Here is a 21,421-nt window from a genome sequence, read left to right as displayed (position 1 = left end):
ATCGTCTTATACCTGGCAACGGTCACTTTAAGAATTGTCAACAGCGATGAGATTTGCCTAAAATATTATAGTAACATTGAACGTGGTTTTATCAAACAATCATAATGCCTAAAAAGAAGTCTAAGCAGTCTAAAAAAGAAGTAGAAGATGAACTTCCTAAACAGGTATCAAAGAAAGACGTTGATTTGGATGATGAGGAATTCGAAGAAAAATTATCCTTGAAAGATGACCACATGGTGGATAATGGTATGTTTTGACACATATTTGCCAAATTCCATATTTCGTTCGTTTGAATATAATTATTACATTTTCGATGATTTTGTTGAAATTATAAACTTCGTTTTAAGAGTTCCCACTCAGAGTAAAACTTAATTTAACCCTCTGAATGACTTTTTTTCTCCAAAATCCGACAAATAAAATTAGATAACATTTAATTTTTTAAATGCCTATTGAATCAACAAAATATAAAAAATAAACTTGAAATAATATATGATAAATAAAGTGTAAAATTTTAAAAAAAAATTATGACACTGTAGTTACTCTTTCCAAATCAGAATTAATCTTATCTAATTACCGATGAACAGAAATAATTTGAAGGGAAAAAAAAATTAAATAAATAGACGAACTAAAGTTGCACAGATAGGCGACCTATTAAAAAAATATCCATTTCGTAGAAAAATTTTATCAGCTTTCGGACATTGTTCATATATTTGGTACGACCAAATATATAAATAATTGGACATTGTTTATATATTTGGTATTTTTGCTGTTGATTCAATAGGCATTTAAAAAATTAAATGTTATCTGATTTTATTTGTTGGATTTTGAAGAAAAAAGTCATTCAGAGGGTTAAATTAAGTTTTAGTCTGAGTTATGTTGGTAAATTAATATTGTGCGAACAATTACGTAATAAAAAATAATTTGATAAATTAATCATATTTCTTGTATTAATCTTGCATTCACTTTCCATTTTGCATGCTACTAAGCAATTATTGGATGTTATTTTTAATATGTGAAATCCTACCTTTTAAAAAGTGCTGTTTTATGTATTTTTTGTTTTAATTTTATAAAGCAGTACAGTAATGAAATAATATTTTTTATTATTATTTATGTAATTCAAGCAAGTAAAAAATACTAGTAATAAAAAAATAAATAAAAATAATAATATAATTTTACAATTCATTAAAAAACCAACAAAATTTTATGAATGTGAAACAGCTATTAGGAAACCTTATATATATTATACGAATATACAAAAATGTATTTTTTTATTTTTATTTAAAATCAAGTGCATCAGTATTTTAGAAAATTTGTTTATTCTTCTGCTTTATTCGAGAAGGATATTTTTCAGACCTGAGATCAATATATATGTATATGGGGTGTTTCCGAATTTGGCCGACAAATTTTTTATTTCATTATTATTATTTTTTTCAAGTTTTAATATTTTTGCAAATATGGGTTCTAAACTACTTTTTTGTTTTCAGCAATTTACAACCCCTTAGATCATCAAATCCACATGTTACCAGCATGACAAAAAAACTTTCTCAAGAATGTGTTTTAACTTTAAAAAAAGTTCATAGTTGAAACACTATTTGTTATTTTTTTATTAATTTTTTACAGTTTCCAATAGTTCTCCTACTGTCCATATTTTTGAGATTTTTACCAATTAAATGTTGGTTGGCACCCCATGTTGTATGGCGATTTTTTATCCACCTGATGCCTATTTCACCCCTCTAAATTTACCTGTCGAAAATGGCAACACCCTGTAATTATATATATATATATATATATATATGCAAGGGATGATATTGAATTTCTTGACATCTTTGCTAATCAGAAGTCTGGATTTGTGAAATATACTCATTATCTTTCACAAATTTTTTTGGCTTATATAATCATTCAAAGATTAGTTATTTGGATGACAATAAAATATAAATTATATTGAATATTAATAATTTTTATGCTATGTTGTTTGAACTATTACTTATTCTCATTAAACTTCCTGCAATGTTTTTAAACTAATAAATTCTCTTGGGAAATTTTGTCAGTTGTAAATGTTGCATATATTAGAAAATTGTCTACTTACTTATCTCAATCCATTTTCTTTTTACTAGCAGTTATTCATTTTTACGATTTATTAACTTACTGATATAAGTTTTATATCTAATACTTGTAGGTTAATTTAAAAAGAATAAAATAAAAGTATTGGGCAAAAATGCTGATCATAATGAACATTCAGCTATTGAAAGAAAGAAAAATATAAATAGCAATTCATAAAATTTAAATGCTTATGTGTCAAAAAAATAAAGAAACAGCCTAATTTTTTTAAATTGTAGGATATCTGTTTCGATGAACAATTAAAAAAATAATGTTTAATAATTTTTTTTCTAATTTAATTTCTTACTTTGTTAATTATAATACATACATTTATGTGCATTTCATTTGTCTACTGATTTGTTTGAAATTATTAATTGATTGAACTAATTTTCCTACTTTTTCAAATAATATCTCAAGCACCTCTGATATTTTGTATGCATTGTATTGTGTCGTATTTAATCGCATGTACTCATTGGATTTAAAAATATTACATCAAGCTTGCTCTTTTGATTTTTTATCATCATTTTGCATATCCTCTTATTTAATTCTAAATATTTAAACTTAATAGAAACATAAAAATAGTGTAATAGTATTTTTGCTGTATAATATTGTACAAAATAATACTCAATGCTTAAAAAAAATACTTTGGCTGTATGCAAAGGATTATGTGATATTTAAAGTTCGTTAGATTGAAAATATCTCAGTGGTAATGAAATATTAAAAGATGGATCAAAATGACTTACTGCTCGTATTTGTAAGAGAAGTAGATAGTATTTTTAAGCATAAAATATAGCAATATATCACTGATCATTATTATATAATCTCTTTAATGCCTACCTTTTAATTCTGTAGATGCAGGTGATAAAGGGAAGAAAGACAAAAAGCAAAAGAAAAAAGAGAAGGCCCCTAAGAAAAAAAACCCTGAGAACAATAAGAAAGAAGTATCAAATGGTGCTGATGAAGATTCAGATGAAGAAAATCTGAATGATGAAGATGAAAATTTCAATGATGATGATGATGATGATAGTGCTTCCTTGGCAACTCAAGAAAGTGAAACAACTAAAGGTGATATAAGCCATTTTTTTACAGAAAACTTTTTCAGTTCTGATTATACTTTCTAATTGCAATTTAAGAAAGGAGTATAAACCTTCTAACTTTATGTTGTTTTATCTGTTTATTTATTAAAGGAAGTTTATTATTTTTGTTTTTCTATTCTGAATTTTTGAAAATTGCATAACAAATGTTTCAACAGACTATTTTTTTTTAAGGATAAATTATCTATAAATTTTGTATATATTTCTTGTTAAACATTTTAATTGTTCTTACATTGCAGAAGGAAAAACAACTGCTCCAAAGTTATCTCATAAGGAAAAGAAAAAGTTAAAGAAGCAGGTATGTATATCATCAAAAAATTATATAAACATATATAAAACATATATTTATAATGCAAATCATATATATAAAAAAATTGTTAAACTATTTACTGATTTTTAGTTTAAGATATATTATTCAGTATAAGGTGTATAGTCTAAATGATATGAATTATTTATAAATAAAAGTTTTTAATGATGCACTTTTAATCCATTCTAAACAAGCAACACATATATACATTCGTGATGGATTTTCTTCAGGGCCGAGTGTCAATTCTTATATCACTGCTTAAGTTCACCAATAAGCCCTGTGACACTCAGATGCAACATTTAATAGTGTTTCTCTCTCTCTGATTAGGCAAGTATTTGTGAATCTTTGGATTTTTGAAAATGTAAACAGAAATACATTCTCATTTTGAAGTGGTTGCTTTAATTTATACCTTCATTTAGGATACAATTTGATTGTAACAAAGATTTTATACCTTTCTATTTCATTGTACGGTTGTGGTTAAAAGACTGCTTATTTGCCCTTGGAGAAGAGGGTAGTGAATTTATGAATGATTTATCTATGGTTTTTTTGTCTGTCATAGTAACAAAACAATTAATTACTTATTATAAAATAGATGATTAAAAATTTAGAAGGAATGTAGTTTGCTTAAAGTGAGATGAAACACTGCTTATATAAATATAAATTGTGCAATGTCAGTTTCTGCTTTTTGAGATTTTTCTTATGGTTTGCAACATTAATTATTGCAATTTTCTTGAAATATTTTAAAATGTTAGATTTAAACATTCATTTTTATATTTTGCATCAGTAATTTAATGATACTTTAAATACTATTAATCAAAATAAAATAAATTATATTTTTAAATCATGATTGAAACTACAACTGTTGTCACATATAAAAAAAGTTTCTTTTCTATACAAGGGGTATATTTTACAAATTATTATGTACATTTTTCGGAAATATAATCCACATTAGGCTTAGCACAAGAAAATTCTTTGGTTTGTAAGGACAGTTGGCATGTGCCAGATCCTGTCATGTGAGAGCACTTCTTCCTGCTCACATCAATCCTAAAGTGATTAAATATTATTAGAATAATCTGTGATTCTATAAATTATCATTGGCATTTTTAAATATGTATATCTGTTTAAATATGTTTAATTTGCTTAAGCTAATTGATAATTTATTTTGAAATAAAAGCTATTAAAATTTGCAAATCTGCTTTTGGATTATAATTTGTTACTGTTATAAGTCTATTGAAATAACATGTATCTAATGTCTATTATAATTTGATGCTAAAAGAACTATTGAAGAAATTATAAATATCTAGTTATGCATAAGAGATTTTATTGAAACTGAACACAACTTGCGTTTCTGAGGAATCATGTTGTGTTGTTGTTGCTTATCCTAAAAAACTCCAGTAGATTGTTGACCACTAAGAAATCTATAATAATAAGGGGATTGGATGTTAAGTCTCCCTTAAAAAGTCAGATCCAACCCAGAATGTGATCCGGTGAAGCTGGATGGTCACAGCAGTCTAGGAGTCATGGTCACATTTGATTTCCAGCAGAGTGCTAGGGGATGTTCCCATGTACCTTTGATGAGCAGGTGGAATACACCTCTAAACACCATATTAAATTGAGTTTAGATCTTTCATTTGAGTATAGTTCTTGATAAGTAAGCGAAGAGACAGTGGCCGTTTCATTTTCGCTACCTTCTTTGGCCAATCTATCATCAACCTCATTACCACTGAAGTTCAGGTGTGATGGGATCCATTGGAGGTGGATGTTGTGGTTCTGAGAGATATTCCTCAGTTTGAACTGAATAGGTACGCTGGTTTAATTGTTTATAGAGTACCGTCCACTAAGATGTTGTAGTGCACTGTTCTGTTTACTCTGTTAATAAAACTTTCCTATTGGAGTCAAGTACTTTAATATCATAGTATCATTAAAAATGGTACAACTTGAATAATGTCTTAGGATATTTAAGGTTTGGATAATGTCTTATAATTTCATATAGTCTTTCAAGATAATTAACTTCACTTTCTTATTTTTCATATAAATTACACAGATAATAAAGGCTTTTCTTTTTTCCTTTCAATAATGGAAAGAAATAAGAGTTGTTATTTTATAAATAATGAAAAAGTATGTATTAAAATTCTAAAATAAACTTATCAAAATGAAGGAAAAGAATTGCATAATTAAAATTGCATTGTTTGTAAGTTGAATAGTATAGAATTGTCATCTTTGAAGCCTTATTTTTTAAAATTTAACCTTGATTTTTATATTTTAAGGAAATACAGTACATAAATTTGTAATTAAGAGGTTGTAGTAACAATCTTTTACTTGCTTTTATTTTTTACTGAATGATTTTATTAATCGTTTTTATAATGATCCCTTTTTCTCAAAAATATCAAATACTTTCAAAACAATACATAATTGGAGTATAATTATACTGTAAAACAATTTTTTTGGTCATATGTGCAACTTATCCAGCCAAAAATTAAAAAAAAATTACCAGTTTGTAAATTAATCTGCATAGCATGATTATATATAAATATAGCACTATCATTTTAGTTATGTTATAATGTTAAATAATTTATTTCAAAGATACAAAATGCCTTTTCTTTTTTTGTAGTTAGATTATCAAAGACAAATTGAAACTTTGGGTGGTAAAGTTGTTGATGATCAATTTACTGTTTCACAAGCAGAAAAATCAGCAGCACAGCAGCTCCAGATGGAAAATGCTGTTGACATTAAGGTAATTACTTATTTGTGATTGATAAAAAATAATGCTATTTTTTTATCATTTTATTGTTTTTTATTTAAATAAATCATCAAGGTATAAAACACTCACTGAAAGTTTTTTTTTTTTTTTTTAATTTGATAATTTTTTTCCCCTTCAAAAAAAGAGTTGAAAATTATGTCATTTTTTTTAATAAAATTGATTTCAAGGATCTTTATTGGACCTTCAACACTAAAATGACCTGTGATTCCAATGGTTTATTTTTCATCTATTTCTTTATGCTGTATATGACACAACGAACGCTTTATAAATGAAAAATAAAGATATTTGTTTGTTTGTTTTTTATTATTGATAACCTGTTGGCAGAGTTCCAATTCTTTAAATTTAAAAATTGAATCTTTTCGATTCATTTTGCCAATTACCTGTTGTGTGGATATGTTGCTTTATAGCTATAGGGTATATGCAAAAATAAATGAACAAAATTTAGTTATTTGAAATATAAGCTTGTCACTCAGTGCAGCATGTAAGCACTGTTCAATATTTATTTTTAATTCCTTTTGTAGTCCAGCCATTGAAACTGATGTTTGTGTTAAAAATTCAAAATATTATTCAGTGTTCCATTTAATTTGTCCTAAAATGAATAACAGCATCATTAAATAATTTCTATTAACTAATCATTAAATATCACCAGAAATGATCCATTTAATAGTTCTATAGTTTTTGTTATTAGTTAAAATTATTTTTAATTACTAAATAAAAATATCTGAATTGAAATTTTTTTAATATTAAATATTGCTAATAAATTTAAACTTTTACTTTAGGTTGACAATTTCTCAATATCTGCAAGAGGAAAGGATTTGTTCATAAATGCTAGTTTACATATTACTGCAGGAAGAAGATATGGTCTTGTTGGACCAAATGGGTAAGAAGTTATAAAAATTCTTGTTAATTCTTTGATATCAACTAATTGCATATTCCAATAAATGTGTGTTTTTAATTCTTAGACATGGGAAAACTACATTATTAAAGCACATTGCCAATCGATCATTGAACATTCCTCCAACCATTGATGCTTTGCTGTGTGAACAAGGTAATTATTTTAATATTTTTGACATTTTTTTTTTCCTGACAGTATTAGTTTTAAACAAGTATAATTAATTTTTCTAAGTATATTCTAATTTTCTATTGTAAATGTGAAAAAGTGAATTTAAAATTCTTGAAGAATCCAAATTAATTGTATAAATAAATAGTCTGATATCTTTGAGGAAAACTTTATAATGAAAGAAGCAAACTCAAATATAAATGGTTGATTCTTTTATGTAAATCTTGTTTTGACATTTAATAATTGGGATAAATATAAATACATCTTTTTCAATTAAAGTCTGTTTATTTTATTTTTTGTCTAAAATGTAACTGATGAATCAAAAATACAGTAACTAGTAGATGTATATTTTTTCTTTGCTATTTTTGTGATAATTAATTTGTATATTATATTTAAATTTATAATTTTGTGTTTGTATATTTCTATGAAAGAACTGATGAACCAGAAGTATACAAACTAACAGATGTATATACTTTTTTCTTTGATACTTCCCTTATATGTAATTTGTATATTTTAAACATTACAGTACACCTTTGAGTATCTGGCCCAATATATGGAAAGAAGGCTGGATAATAAAAAACCCAGATATGCCAGAGTTCTGTGTACTCATTTATTTACCCATCAGTATCAAAAACAAAATTTTATACCACAACTTACTATTATAATGCGTATTTTCTGACTTTTTATTGAGTACTAAGCCCTCTATTTATCTTAATATGAAAGCAGTCGCAGTCCAGTGAATCATAGAAACAGTTGTTGGAAATGCGTCGAGTTAAAATGGAAGGTTCTATACTGGTAGTTTATATATATATATACTGCACTGCACGTTTCAAGAATTTATTAGAGAAAACATGTGTTAATATAACTTTAATTTACTTTAACATAAATTCTGTAACCCCTAAGTTAAACGCAGGAAACATAAAATATTAATGTAAATTGTAGATCAAATTCTTTAGAAAATTTGCTCCAAGCTGATTTTATTTTTCACTGATAATTGATGACAAAGACATGAAAAGGTAACCTTTAGATAAGACTCAAAACTTAGTTTTTGAAAAAGTACTGAATAGATGACAATGAATAATGAGCAGAACGCTGCTCTCCTCCTGTCACAATTTATATTTTGCACTTGACACATAGGAGTATCATAGCGGATGTCCGCTTCCAATGCCTTGGCAATGTTGCCAATGCAACACCCTGCCTTTCTCAATTAATTACGATAAAAGAAAACTAGACTAATAGTTGTGAACTGGATACTTGGAAGTGTACTGTAGTACTTTTTGTTTCTTTTTAAATTTGTCTTTAATTTTTATAAAACAGACAACTTATTTTTAAATTATGGACTTTATTATTCTGTGAAAACAACTATTTTTTAAATACTGAGAGTAAATATTCTATTTTAAAATACAATATTTATATTCTTCTACTGTGCTGTAAAGTTGTATTAATTTGAATCTTTCCTAGTTTTAATATCAGCACTGTCTAGAGAATGTACTAATACATGTGTTATCAGGAGGTGCATTTTTGGACATCCTAGAAATATTTTATTTATTATAGTTTTGAATAATAAATGTGGTATGTCTAAGACAGAAAAAAAAAGTCTATTATTAAATAAATGAAGTATTCCGTTGCTAATGATTTCTAGTTCGGCACATTTTGCATTCTTGTGCTCTCATTGTTAAAATATATTGAGGATAATAAAACAGTACTGTTATGAGTAAGTGACATGAAAATCACTTAGCATGGAAAGCTATACATTATACAGCTACATGGACAATATATTGGAACTAAACAATCTGTTAGAGGAAGGAATTAAAATTGGACAGTGGCATAACGGAGACAAATAATCAACATTCAAGCTGTGGAGTATGTTTTTGTGACGTAAAGAATAGTATCTTCTAATATGATTGCACAATATTTATCAGAACTATAAGTGAATAGTTAAACAATTGCCTGAATAAATTGATGGTACTTCTCTGGACCCACGAATTTCCACGAATTTTAATCTAATCAGCAATTTATGGGAGCACCTTGTATTGTGTTTTTCACTCTCTAGATTGTCCAACGTGCTTTCTCTTTCATCTGTCAGTTGCAGTAGAGTCATTAGGGCTCTGTATTTATATGAATTCATTTTAGTATCTTTCTGAATCACTTTTAATCCTCTATAGTACCATAGTAGAATGAACTAACTGATGGTCACCTTTATGAGATTAGATTCTGTAATTATTCAAATAAATAATTTTTCCCCCTTAAAATATAAATTTTTGTTTTAGAAGGATACATTGCAGAACATTTTCTTATTTTTCTTTATACTGATCTTTTAATTTTTCTCATTGCTAATACTTTTTGTACAATAATTTCTTCAGTACTGATCAAACAAAACTTATATATATTTTTTAATTCCCTTGAGTCTATTAATTTTACAGGTATAAAATCTGCTAATGTATGAATAATAAACAATGGGGTTATAATTAAAAAAAGGTATTTTATTGATTGTAATAGTATTGAATACAAGAGTGGTAAAAATATAATATATTTATGGAACAATTTTTTTAATTCAAAATCTTAGAAGAGAAAACAGTGAAAAAAAAGTAAAATATTAGAAAGAGGTATTTTTATACAAAATTATAAACGAATTACAACCAGAAAAATATGCATATTTCAGGAATAGAGAGAGAGAATGATAGCTGAGTTGGCTATTGAAAATTCTTTTTTTTATATTAACACAATGCTAAATAAAATGAGAACCAACATTTTATCAAATTTTGATAGAGAAAACTCGTTTTTCTTAAAAATTTTTTCCAAATTTGACTTAAAATTGAAATGAAATATTTTAGAGGTTGTTGCTGATGATACACCTGCTGTAGAAGTAGTTCTGAAATCAGATGTGAAACGTACACAGCTTTTGGAAGAAATGAAGACATTAGAGGAGGAAACTAGTAAAGGCCATTTAGAGAAGCAAGAAAGATTGAATGAAGTAAGAAATTGTTTGCATTAGCTATGCTTCTCATTACTCTGCAATTTTTGTAAATCATCATTATTCTTAATAACTTATTATTACTTGATCATTTTTTAGATCTATGAAGAATTAAGAATCATTGGAGCTGATTCTGCTGAAGCACGAGCTCGACGTATTCTTGCTGGTTTAGGATTTACACGGGAAATGCAAGATAGAGCCACAAAGAATTTCTCGGGTGGCTGGAGAATGAGAGTTTCTCTTGCTAGGTATGTAGGGAATTTTTGTAAATATATAAATGCTTCAAAGATATATGTTCTGTCATTAAGCGTTCATAAATCTATATTCTTTTAAAGGGCTTTATTTATGGAACCTACGTTGCTTCTGCTTGATGAACCTACAAATCATTTAGACTTAAATGCTGTTATTTGGCTTGATAAGTAAGAAATTTATTATTAATTTTCTTTGAATAGCAATTATTAACAAAATAATTTAAGAATTAATTCAAAATTTATTGTATGGTTCCTAAATTTGGTTGAATAACTTTTTATGTAATTTTATTTTTTAATTACAGCTACTTACAAGGATGGAAAAAAACATTGCTTGTTGTATCTCACGATCAAAGTTTCTTGGATAATGTGTGTACAGATATCATTCACTTAGACAATTTAAAATTGTTTTATTATCGTGGAAATTACAGTAAGTTTAGAGGTGTTTTTTTTTTAATTATTTCAGAACTATATTTTCAATTACATAAATCCATAAGCACAGTATTTATAACTGTACGAATAAAGTTAGAATAGTACAAGGATTTCTCTTGGAGTTTTGAAAGATGCATTAAGCATGTCCTAATTTGCATCTTGAAATATAAATTTTCTATTTGCATTTCAACTTCAAAAATTTATCAAACTACTACTAATGTTAATTATTATTTTATGTTTATAAAATGACTGTATTATTGCTTATTAAATTTTATCTTTAATTTGCAGTTTATAGAAGCAAGCAAGGCTTGTTTCTGCTTTTTAAAAGATAGAAAATAAATGGATTAAAACATTTTATGCTATCACAATTCAGTTTTATTTTATTAATTATTTTTAAATTGCCATGTATTTTGTAGATCCATTATTCTTAAATAACTAACATTTGTTATAATATTCAAGCTTTTTCTTTTTATCTATTTAACAAAAGACGTATGAATTAATAAAATAGGTTTAAGAGCTTATTAATATAATGAATCAAATTCACCCAGAATTGTAAGGTAAATAGGAATAAGATGATTCCAGTACAAACCAAGATTTGATGTCTATTGTTACTTGGTGATATGAAAACTATGAATTTTTTATTTAATTCTTTTATTTTGTTTATAAATTTAGTTTTATGAATTATTTCAACTATGTTTCCATTCATTAAAACTTCATATATATTTCTAGGTCAGTTCAAGAAAATGTATGTACAGAAACGAAAAGAATTAGTCAAAGAATATGAGAAACAGGAAAAAAGATTAAAAGAAATGAAGGCATCTGGAAAATCTACTAAAGTTGCGGTAAGCATTTTGTAACTGATAATTTTGTGGATTATTTGCTTTATAAAATTTAAGGTTTTTCAAGTAATATTTCTGAAATCCGTTATTTTAACTGGATTCAGAAATCACTATTCAGCAACATAACAATTTTTTTTTTTTTTTTTTTTTTTTTTTTTGTGTGTGTGTGTGTTGAGTTTTCATCTAAATTGTAAGGAAATTTCAAAATTGCTGATTTGCAAATAAAATATATTTGGAATAATGGCAATATCTTGTCATGTATTTATTTCATTAAATTTCGCATAGATGCTTTTATGGTTTAGTTTTATTTATTTTCTAGGCAATGTACATCATTAAAAAAAAAAAATTAATGAAATATCTGTTTTTTCCCCACTTTGTTAAGTTTGATTTATAAAAAGAATATTATGTGAATATATTTTGAATACATGTAAAAATTGTTCCATTTTATTTGAAGAAAAGTTGGTTCACTCGGTTATTACAAGAGACATGCACATATATTTTTAAGGCTGATACAATCTGAGTTGCTTTTTTTTTCATATTGTCATTGTTTTGATAATCATTTTAATATCAAATCTTTCAGGTATACATCTTGAAAAACATACATTTCATTTAGATTTTTATTGCAGTGGTTTTGCAAATTCGAACATATCTTACAATGAATTTTGTGTTCTCTGTTTTGTTAATAAATTTTTGAATGAAATCTTTATACATTAGATAGGGATATAGTTAATTTTAAATTAGTGATAGAATGACTTCAGTATCTCATTTGAAAGCAAATTTATTAATAAAATTTTGTGGATATATTTATATATATATATTATTTATAAAAATTTCATTTGTAAATTGCTTTATCTGCTGATATCCTTTTTAATTAGAATTATTAATATGTATTTACTTTATGATTTATGCATTGTTATTTTCAGGAAAAAGCTACAAAAGAAGCTTTGACTAGAAAACAGCAGAAAAATCAACCAAAAAAGCAAAATGATGGTGATAATGGTCCAACAGAGCTCATCAAAAGACCAAAAGAATATTTAGTGAAATTTCATTTTCCTAATCCACCACCTCTTAATCCTCCAATATTAGGTTTACATAGTGAGTTTAAAACTTTTGCATTAAAAATTGATTATGTCAGTTTCCTCCCTCCTTAATATAGTTTAAAATACAACTATTAATTAAAATACTTATACTAACATATTAATTTTTTTTATAATTGATCCTTTTAAAATTTAAATAATATTTAAGTAACATTTAAAAATATTTCTAAAATTGTATGATAAGAAAAACCATTCAGGGTTGAAAAAGAAATAATGTGGCAGGAACATATAAAGGAGTTCACTTTTCTAACTGTTTTTCAATTTTTATTCATAACTTACAAAATTTTGAATTGCATTTCAAGTATACAAAAACCCTTTTTTGCATTTCTTGGCTATATTGGCTGCAAATTTATTATTTGATACTTTAAAAATTAAATATGCAATTGTATTAATTATCATCTTAATCTGTTTATATGCCTGCATTGTTTGTTCTATATTCCTTAATATTGTTTTATTTATCTTATAGATGTGAACTTTGCTTATTCAGGTCAACCACCTCTTTTTAAAAATGTTGATTTTGGTATTGATATGTCTTCCAGAGGTAATTTATTTTTATATTTTTTCACCAGGTTCCTTATGTGATATAAAATATTATAAAATGAAATTTCATATTAATTAATTTTTATTTATTTATTTTGTTTTCAAATTATATTATTCGTCTGTAATTTAAAAAAAAAAAAACCCTTTCCGATATTTCATTCAGTATGCAAATGAAAAATATCCTGCATTTTCTTATTTTTATGATTGTTTTTGTCATTTTCAAATTATTTTTGAAATGTTCCTTGTAAATTTTATGCATTGAAAACTGATCTTTCTTTCTCATTAGCCCGATAATTCTGCTTTATTTTTCGGAAACTTTTTTTTTTTTTTTTTAGTGCAGGTACAATAATACTTGGCAAAATATTGCTTATGAGGGTATATAATTGTTAATTTCTTTGCAGAATTATATTTTATGCATTGCCATTGTATTGCATTAATATGGATTTCTCATTATTGTAAGCCTATGAAATTAAAAAATGTCTTTTTGATGAAAATGTGTTAAAATAATAAATAAAGAAAACTAATAATTTCCTTTAGTTGGTTGTAGAAAAAGCATTATATTTGTAAAAACTAAGCATTTAAAAAAATTTAAACGGACGGCAATTTGATAAATAATGAAAAAGTAATGTTATAACTTCATGATAGCATTGTTGCTTCTCTGATTTTATAAACAGCTGTTCCATTAGTTTAAATGCCAAGTATTTCCAATATCGAATAATATTGCAATGTGATTCAACAATTTCCTTTAACAATTAATGATTTTGTTTTGTCATTTTTAATTGTTTCTTTACAAATAGTCTAATTTTCTTTAACAGTTGTTATTGATTTTCTACCACTGTTAGTTGTTTGTTAACAAATAGGTCAATGTATTTTTACATTCTTTTGGCCAGTTCTTGCTTAATTTATGGGCAATCTAAAATTCTTCATTTAATTGTTATTTCCTAAATGTGAAGTCATATGTTAATTGGAAAAACTGACATTCTTTTTAGAGTGGCTTTATTTTAAATAATTAATGTCCCATCATGCCATTACAAAGACCGCAACACTCTATACAGTTAACCAAATTTTTTTCAGTTTGCACACAATCTGCCATTTTTCCCCATTTGTTCTATTTTCCCACAACTTTATAACTAATAACTATCACTAATAAACTTGAAATTTTCATTAATCAAAATGATACTTTGTATTATTTTATTAAAATTCCATTAGTCTCAGGGAATCTCAATTAAGAATATATAGTCTGTTTGAATAGATTTGTCTTTTTAATAGTTAGTAGATTAGCGTTGATTATGTGACCAGAACGTCACTATATAAAATCCATTTCAATATATTTTTCACATTTGTGTGAAATGCATTGCATTTTGAATTTTATCAAGACTGAAATAACTTAATTATATATTAATTAATAAATAATTGTATTTATCAATTATGTATTAGGGAATAAATAATTATATACTAATTAATAAATATTAATGTAACAAGACAAAGATCATAACAGAACTAATATTTCATTTTTGAGACTTCCTAGTTCTAGTATCTTCTTTGTCTAATCAGGATTCTCTCTGAATAGCATACACTATAATTTTTAACTGGATTTATAGTACCCAAACATGATTGTACATCTGAAGATTTCAACTTCTGATTTATTATTCCATTCCTCAACAATTGTATTTATTTGCATTGTTAACTATTATAAAGAAGAAATTTATTTAATTTGTATTCTTTGCATTATAAATATAAAAATTTTATTGCTATACATTTCAGGACATTACATTTAAACATGAATATTTTTTTTTATTTATTTTATTTAGTTGCTATTGTTGGCCCAAATGGTGTTGGAAAAACAACCTTCCTGAGATTACTAACTGGAGAATTAGCACCAGTAAGAATAGCATATTTTCCAATATTTGTAGTTACTTAACACTTTGTTGACCGGTGACGAGATAACTCGTCTTTTCATGCCCGAACGTTGTTGACCGGTGACGAGATAACTCGTCTTTGCACTTTGATATTTTTTTCTAAGTTCATGAAATGCAAATATTTTTTCAAAAACTTGCAATGCAAAATTTTGTCATGTTGGCTTTTCAAAATCAAAATTGCTTTTCTGATTTCTGTTTCCATTGCATTGTAAAAATTTAAAAAATTTGAACCATGTCGGAAGAACTTTTTAGCGAGTTATATGCGGATGTTTTGTCGGATTGTCCGAGTGATTTCGAGTTCAGGGATTCTGATAGTGAAGATTCAGACATTAGACCATCAAAACGACAAAGAATTCTTTCCGATAGTGAAGCAGATAGTGATGAAGAGTGGAATGATATTGATATTGTTCCTTCTTTGGAAGATTATTCGAGAAATTCAAGAGTACCGAACTTCGAATGTGATCCACCAAGCATCGTTTATTTAATCGATTCGTTTTTTGATGAATTTTTTAATTTAGTTGTTTCTCAAACAAATCTATATCACACCCAAATGAAAGATTTGCATAAAAATTCAGCCAAAACTTTACAGTGGAAGGAAGTAACAACGAACGATATGAAAAAGTTTCTTGGATTATTGGTATTGATGGGACAAACGAAAAAAACTTGCTGGAGAGATTATTGGTCAACTGACCCTTTGGTGGAAATACCAATATTCCCTAAAACAATGAGCAGGATGAGGTTTGAACAGATCTTCACATTTTTCCACCTCAGTGATAACGTTGAAAATGTACTTAGTACAGATAGGCTTTATAAAATTAGACCTCTCTTAGACTACGTTATTTCCAAAAGTCAATCGATGTATGTACCGAAGCAGCAATTATCATTAGACGAAGCAATGATACCATGGAGAGGACGTCTAAAATTCAAAACATATAATCCTGCAAAAATTACAAAATACTGAATTTTAGTGAGAATGGTTTGTGAAAGTGAGTCAGGGTACATTTGCAACCTTGAAGTTTATTCTGGTGTTGGGAAAAAACTTAAAGAAACAATATTGTCAATTTTGCAACCGTATTTTGGATTTAATCATCACGTGTATCAAGATAATTATTACAACAACGTTTCAACAGCTAGTATTTTACTTGAAAATAAAATACGTGTATGTGGTACCATTCGCGAAAACCGTGGCTTGCCAAAATTACTTATAGAAAAATCCAAAAATCTTCAGAGAAGGCAAATGACATTTTTACGAAAAGGACCGATTCTGCTCCTCACATGGAAGGATAAAAGGTTAGTGCGAATGATTTCAACAATTCATGATGCGTCTATGATAACAACTGGAAATCGAAATAAAAATTATATAAACGATAAAATAAAACCTTCATGTATAATTGAATACAATAAATATATGAAAGGAGTCGATCGTGCAGATCAATATTTGGCAAACAGCAGCATACTGCGAAAAAGCATCAAATGGTCCAAAAAAACAACATTTTTTTTTATCAATTGCCTTCTATTTAATGCTTTCGTGATTTATTCGAAGAAGTGCCAAAATAAAATAAGATACAAAAAATTTCTCTTAGAAGTAGCTAGGATATGGCTATCTTCAGAATCAATTGAAAGCAACACACAACCAGCAAATACTTCTCATGCATCTAAAAGAGCTCCACACAAAGATCCTGTATCTAGGCTTTCAGGAAAACTTCTGGACCACGTTTTAGAACCAATAATTACTGCATCTAAAACAAATCCAACAAGAAAGTGTCGAGTATGCTCTTCAAAAGGAAAGCGCAGCGAAACGAGATATATTTGTAAGACATGTTGTGTACCTTTACACGTCGGTGAATGCTTTAATTTTTACCATACAAAAAAAAATATTAGTTATTATTATTATTATTATTATTGTTATTATTATTATTAGTTTTACTATTGTTTTGTGCAAATAAAATGTTTTGAAAATCACTTCGAATTTTATTCAATTACATTTTTTGCCCCGGTGACATATCAAATAGCGGGTGCCATGCATACATTTTTGTGCGAAATGGCCGGTCAACAAAATAAATTTTTGTATGAAATTGCCGGTCAACAAAGTGTTAATGAGTTAAAAAATTTTATAAAATGCTGTAGCCCAAAATATTTATGGGATAAAAATTATGTTGCAAAATATAATGCACCCTAGAACCATGTTTAAAATAAAGTTTTTAACAGTTATTAGCAATATTGTTTAATTGTTATATATATTGCCATTCTTTTAATTTTCAATCTCTTTTTGTTACAGACTCAAGGAGAACAAAGGCAAAATCATCGCCTTGTAAGTTTTTTTTTAAAATCCAATTTTAAATATCTTCACTTTTTAAAAATATATTTCACTTATCATAATTAATCATTAATCATCAACCTTAATTTAAGGTTAAAGATAGTTGAATTTAGTTGATTGAATATATTTGTTGTAAACAATTTTTTTTTTATCCAGAGAATTGGGAAATTTGATCAGCATTCTGGTGAACAGCTGAATTTGGACGAATCACCTGTTGAATATCTTCAAGTAATTAGAAATTTAGTTCTTTTTAAATAGATTTTTTTGTGTTAATGTTTATTAAATACTGAAATATAGTCACTTTGTTATAGTAATACAATAATTCATTTTATTGTCAGAATTTTTATTTTTGATTACATTTTACTAATTACTGTCTTAATTTTTTATTTAGCTTCATGTTCTTTTGTACCTTTTTTGCAGAGGTTATTTAATCTCAACTATCAAGATGCTCGCAAACAGTTAGGAAGTTATGGATTAGTTAGCCATGCTCATACAATCAAAAACAGGGATCTATCGGGTGGACAGAAAGCTAGAGTTGCTCTTGCCGAATTAGCTTTGCGGGCTCCTGATGTTCTTATATTGGTTAGTTATTTTATTATTTATATATATATAAAAAATCTCATTGAAGTGTAAATATAGAAATATTTTTATTTTACATTTCCATCTAAAAGGAAGATAAAAGTGGATTCATCTTGTGTTAATTGCACCTTAACAAAGTGTATAAATAAGTAGAATTTCATTAAACACAGGTGTTTAGAACTGTGATTTTTTTTTTAAAGAATGGTTTTACTGCATTCATATTAAAAAAAGTACAGGACTATCTCTTTTAACTCACTCTTAGCTTATTAGTATAAATGTTTTCTGTTTGTTTCAAGAATTTTTTCTAAAAATTTAAATGCTTATTTATAAAATAAATTTTTGCATTAAAATTACAAAAAGATATATATTATATTTTCTTAGTATTATGATTATCATTATGGATATCAATAAAAATACTACATTCATTTTCAATAAAGCAATTTAATGTAATGGAAAACATATAAATTCTAAAATAATTATTAAACCTGATAAATAAACTTTATTTTTTAAAACAATCCCAAAAAAGTGCTCAATTTTCTTTTTTGCTTCTCCAGACATTGAAGACGATAAATTTAATGTGTCATAAAGCTTTGTTTACTGAATGTATTTAGGAAAAAATATATATCAACTATATGAAGATAAGAATTAAAAATAGAAGAATTCAGAAAATGAATCCAGAATGAGATAGATCCAGAGTTGTCAGCAGATAATGCTTAATGATCTTTTTTTCCCTCTCCCTCTCTCTTCAATTTATATTGAAATATTGGAATGATATTTCAAAAAATTATTCAAAAGCATATTTAAATTATAGTTTAAAATATGGATTAAACTTGTTGCTTCACAAAAAGTGTTCAAACTTTTGAAATTTTTGTTTTAAATGATAAAGAATTTATTTTAGTTATGCCTGATGAGTATGTTTTACGCTTTATGTGTTATTAACAGGCATAGTGTTAAAATTTTACTCCAGTGACTGTCATGATGTGTCTGACAGAAAGTAGGAATGTAATGATGATCCTCTCAAATTTCTGCTTCTTATCTTTAAATTGAATAGTCTATTGTTTGAACAGAATATAAAAATACTATCAAAATCCTTTGAGGAATGTTTTTCTGTGTTACCACTTATTCTAATTTCCCCATTGAAAAAAGCTTCAAATCATGTAATTTTTCTTTAAACAAGGCTGTTTTAAATTTAGCTCATACTCAAAGTCAGAAATATAACCTGCTAATCTATTTATAAATGTTTGAATTCAACTACAATATCATGTGTTCTTTGTATATATCAAAAACTTTTTAAATTACATTTTAACAGTTTTCATGTACAGCTAATAAAAAGATGGTAAAATATTAATTTTTTAAAATGAATTCTTTAATTTTTGATTTAGTTTTGATACAAATGTAATAGAAAAAGTTTTATTATCCTCATCTAAAATTTTTTGGTTTTGTTTGATTGATGACTGATATTTTCAGAAATGATGTATTCATCCAAATTAGCTGTTAATTTGTTGATTTTAAGAAATGTTGAAAAATTTCACTGATTTTTTCTTAATTTTCTAAAAGTTAGCTGACTTAATTTTTTTATCATGGTAATTTGAACTATTTTAATTTATTTATTATTATTAAATATATATATATATATATATATATATATATATATATATATATATATATATATATAATATGTGTGTATTTAAAAATCTATTAATTTTTTCAATAAAAGCTATGCATTATTATAAAGCCAAAAATATTCTTTGTTTAGAAAATAGGTGAGTGCACATATGCTTACAAAATCTTACAAAAATTCTTAACTTTGGAGCTATTTCTCACTACACATCCTGTTTATAGCAAATCTAAATATGTATTCTCTGAATTATCCATTTATTTATTGGTTAAATTCAATATATCAGTATCTCTTTCCTAATATTTTTTTTCCAAGTTAAATTTTGTTAAGGATTAAATTGGTTTAGTATTATATAAATTTCTTATTGAAGTTTTATGATTCAGATTATGACTTTGAATATCTTTTTTCTATGAATGGATGTATGAAGCTTAATCAAGACATTTTTCTATTCCAGGATGAACCTACAAATAATTTAGATATTGAATCAATTGATGCATTAGCTGAAGCTATATGTGAATTTGAAGGAGGTGAGCTCATAAGATTAGATCTATAGCTTATGATTTATCAGAAAAATGTTTTAAGTGCCTGTTGATTTAATTTCCTTGTTTTTTTTAATTATTTAGAATTTTAATAGTTTGTAGTATGATAGAAGTTATAATGACCCTTCAAATACTTGTCTAAATGAGTTGCTATTTTAAGAATATCTCAGATCTGATTAAATATGTCTTATTATGCAATTTGCTCTTGCTGTTTGTTTCTTTGCTTTGGGATTGCTTTTATGCTTAATGTTCACATGCACTCAAATCGGGACAATCACTAAAATTGTTAATGGATTGATCCACTAACATAGATAAGATAACATAGATTTAAAAAATACTAAAAGAAAATACAAGACACTTAATTCAATGCCTTGCTTTGTTAATTAATGGTTTTGTAAAATATTATTAAAAACTAACTGATCACCTGTAAAACAGATTGAAATAATTAATATTGATTGTCAATGCTAGCAGAAAGTATAAGGATTTATTATTATTTATTTTTTTCAAATTTTGCCCTGTTTAGAAGGTTTTGATAGAGTTATATAATAATGTGTTTAATAGTGCAGTAGTTCAACATAATTTTGATATTGTGTTGTTAATTTTATAATAGGTTTAATTTTTTAATGTGATTTCTTTTTTCATAATTATTTGTACTATTTAAAATTTATTTATTGCTATTAATTTTTTGAATATTTTAGTTACTCTGGATAATGAAAAATGTGCTTTTAAATTTTTTAGGTGTTGTAATTGTTACCCACGATGAACGTTTAATAAGAGAAACAAATTGTCAGTTATGGATTATTGAAAATCAAAATATTGATGAAATTGATGGAGACTTTGATGACTACAGAAAAGAATTATTGGAATCTCTGGGTGAAACTGTTAATAATCCAAGTATAGCTGCTACACAAGCAATGAAACAGACTGATTGACAATTTTAAAATTTATGAAAATAACAAATTTAATAAAGTATTATTTCTATAAAAAATTGTTATTTCTT

The 21,421-nt window shown here is 26.1% G+C and overlaps 1 protein-coding gene across 1 annotated transcript; it reads left to right on the top strand.

Moving 5' to 3' along the window:
- Window positions 1-19: 19 nt before the first annotated feature.
- LOC129963378 (ATP-binding cassette sub-family F member 1-like) lies at window positions 20-21,409 on the top strand. Its single transcript, XM_056077712.1, has 19 exons — window positions 20-246; window positions 2,950-3,162; window positions 3,431-3,489; window positions 6,110-6,232; window positions 7,039-7,139; window positions 7,222-7,307; window positions 10,154-10,293; window positions 10,393-10,541; window positions 10,629-10,712; window positions 10,847-10,971; window positions 11,703-11,815; window positions 12,736-12,907; window positions 13,376-13,450; window positions 15,261-15,331; window positions 17,647-17,679; window positions 17,842-17,913; window positions 18,106-18,267; window positions 20,337-20,409; window positions 21,160-21,409. The coding sequence occupies exons 1-19, from the start codon at window positions 105-107 to the stop codon at window positions 21,351-21,353; spliced, it is 2,187 nt and encodes a 728-aa protein (XP_055933687.1). The 5' UTR covers window positions 20-104; the 3' UTR covers window positions 21,354-21,409.
- The last annotated feature ends 12 nt before the right edge of the window (window positions 21,410-21,421 follow it).

This window comes from Argiope bruennichi, chromosome 3 (assembly GCF_947563725.1).
Source record: "Argiope bruennichi chromosome 3, qqArgBrue1.1, whole genome shotgun sequence".
Classification (NCBI taxonomy): domain Eukaryota; kingdom Metazoa; phylum Arthropoda; class Arachnida; order Araneae; family Araneidae; genus Argiope; species Argiope bruennichi.
This window is presented reverse-complemented; position numbering and strand designations above follow the sequence as displayed.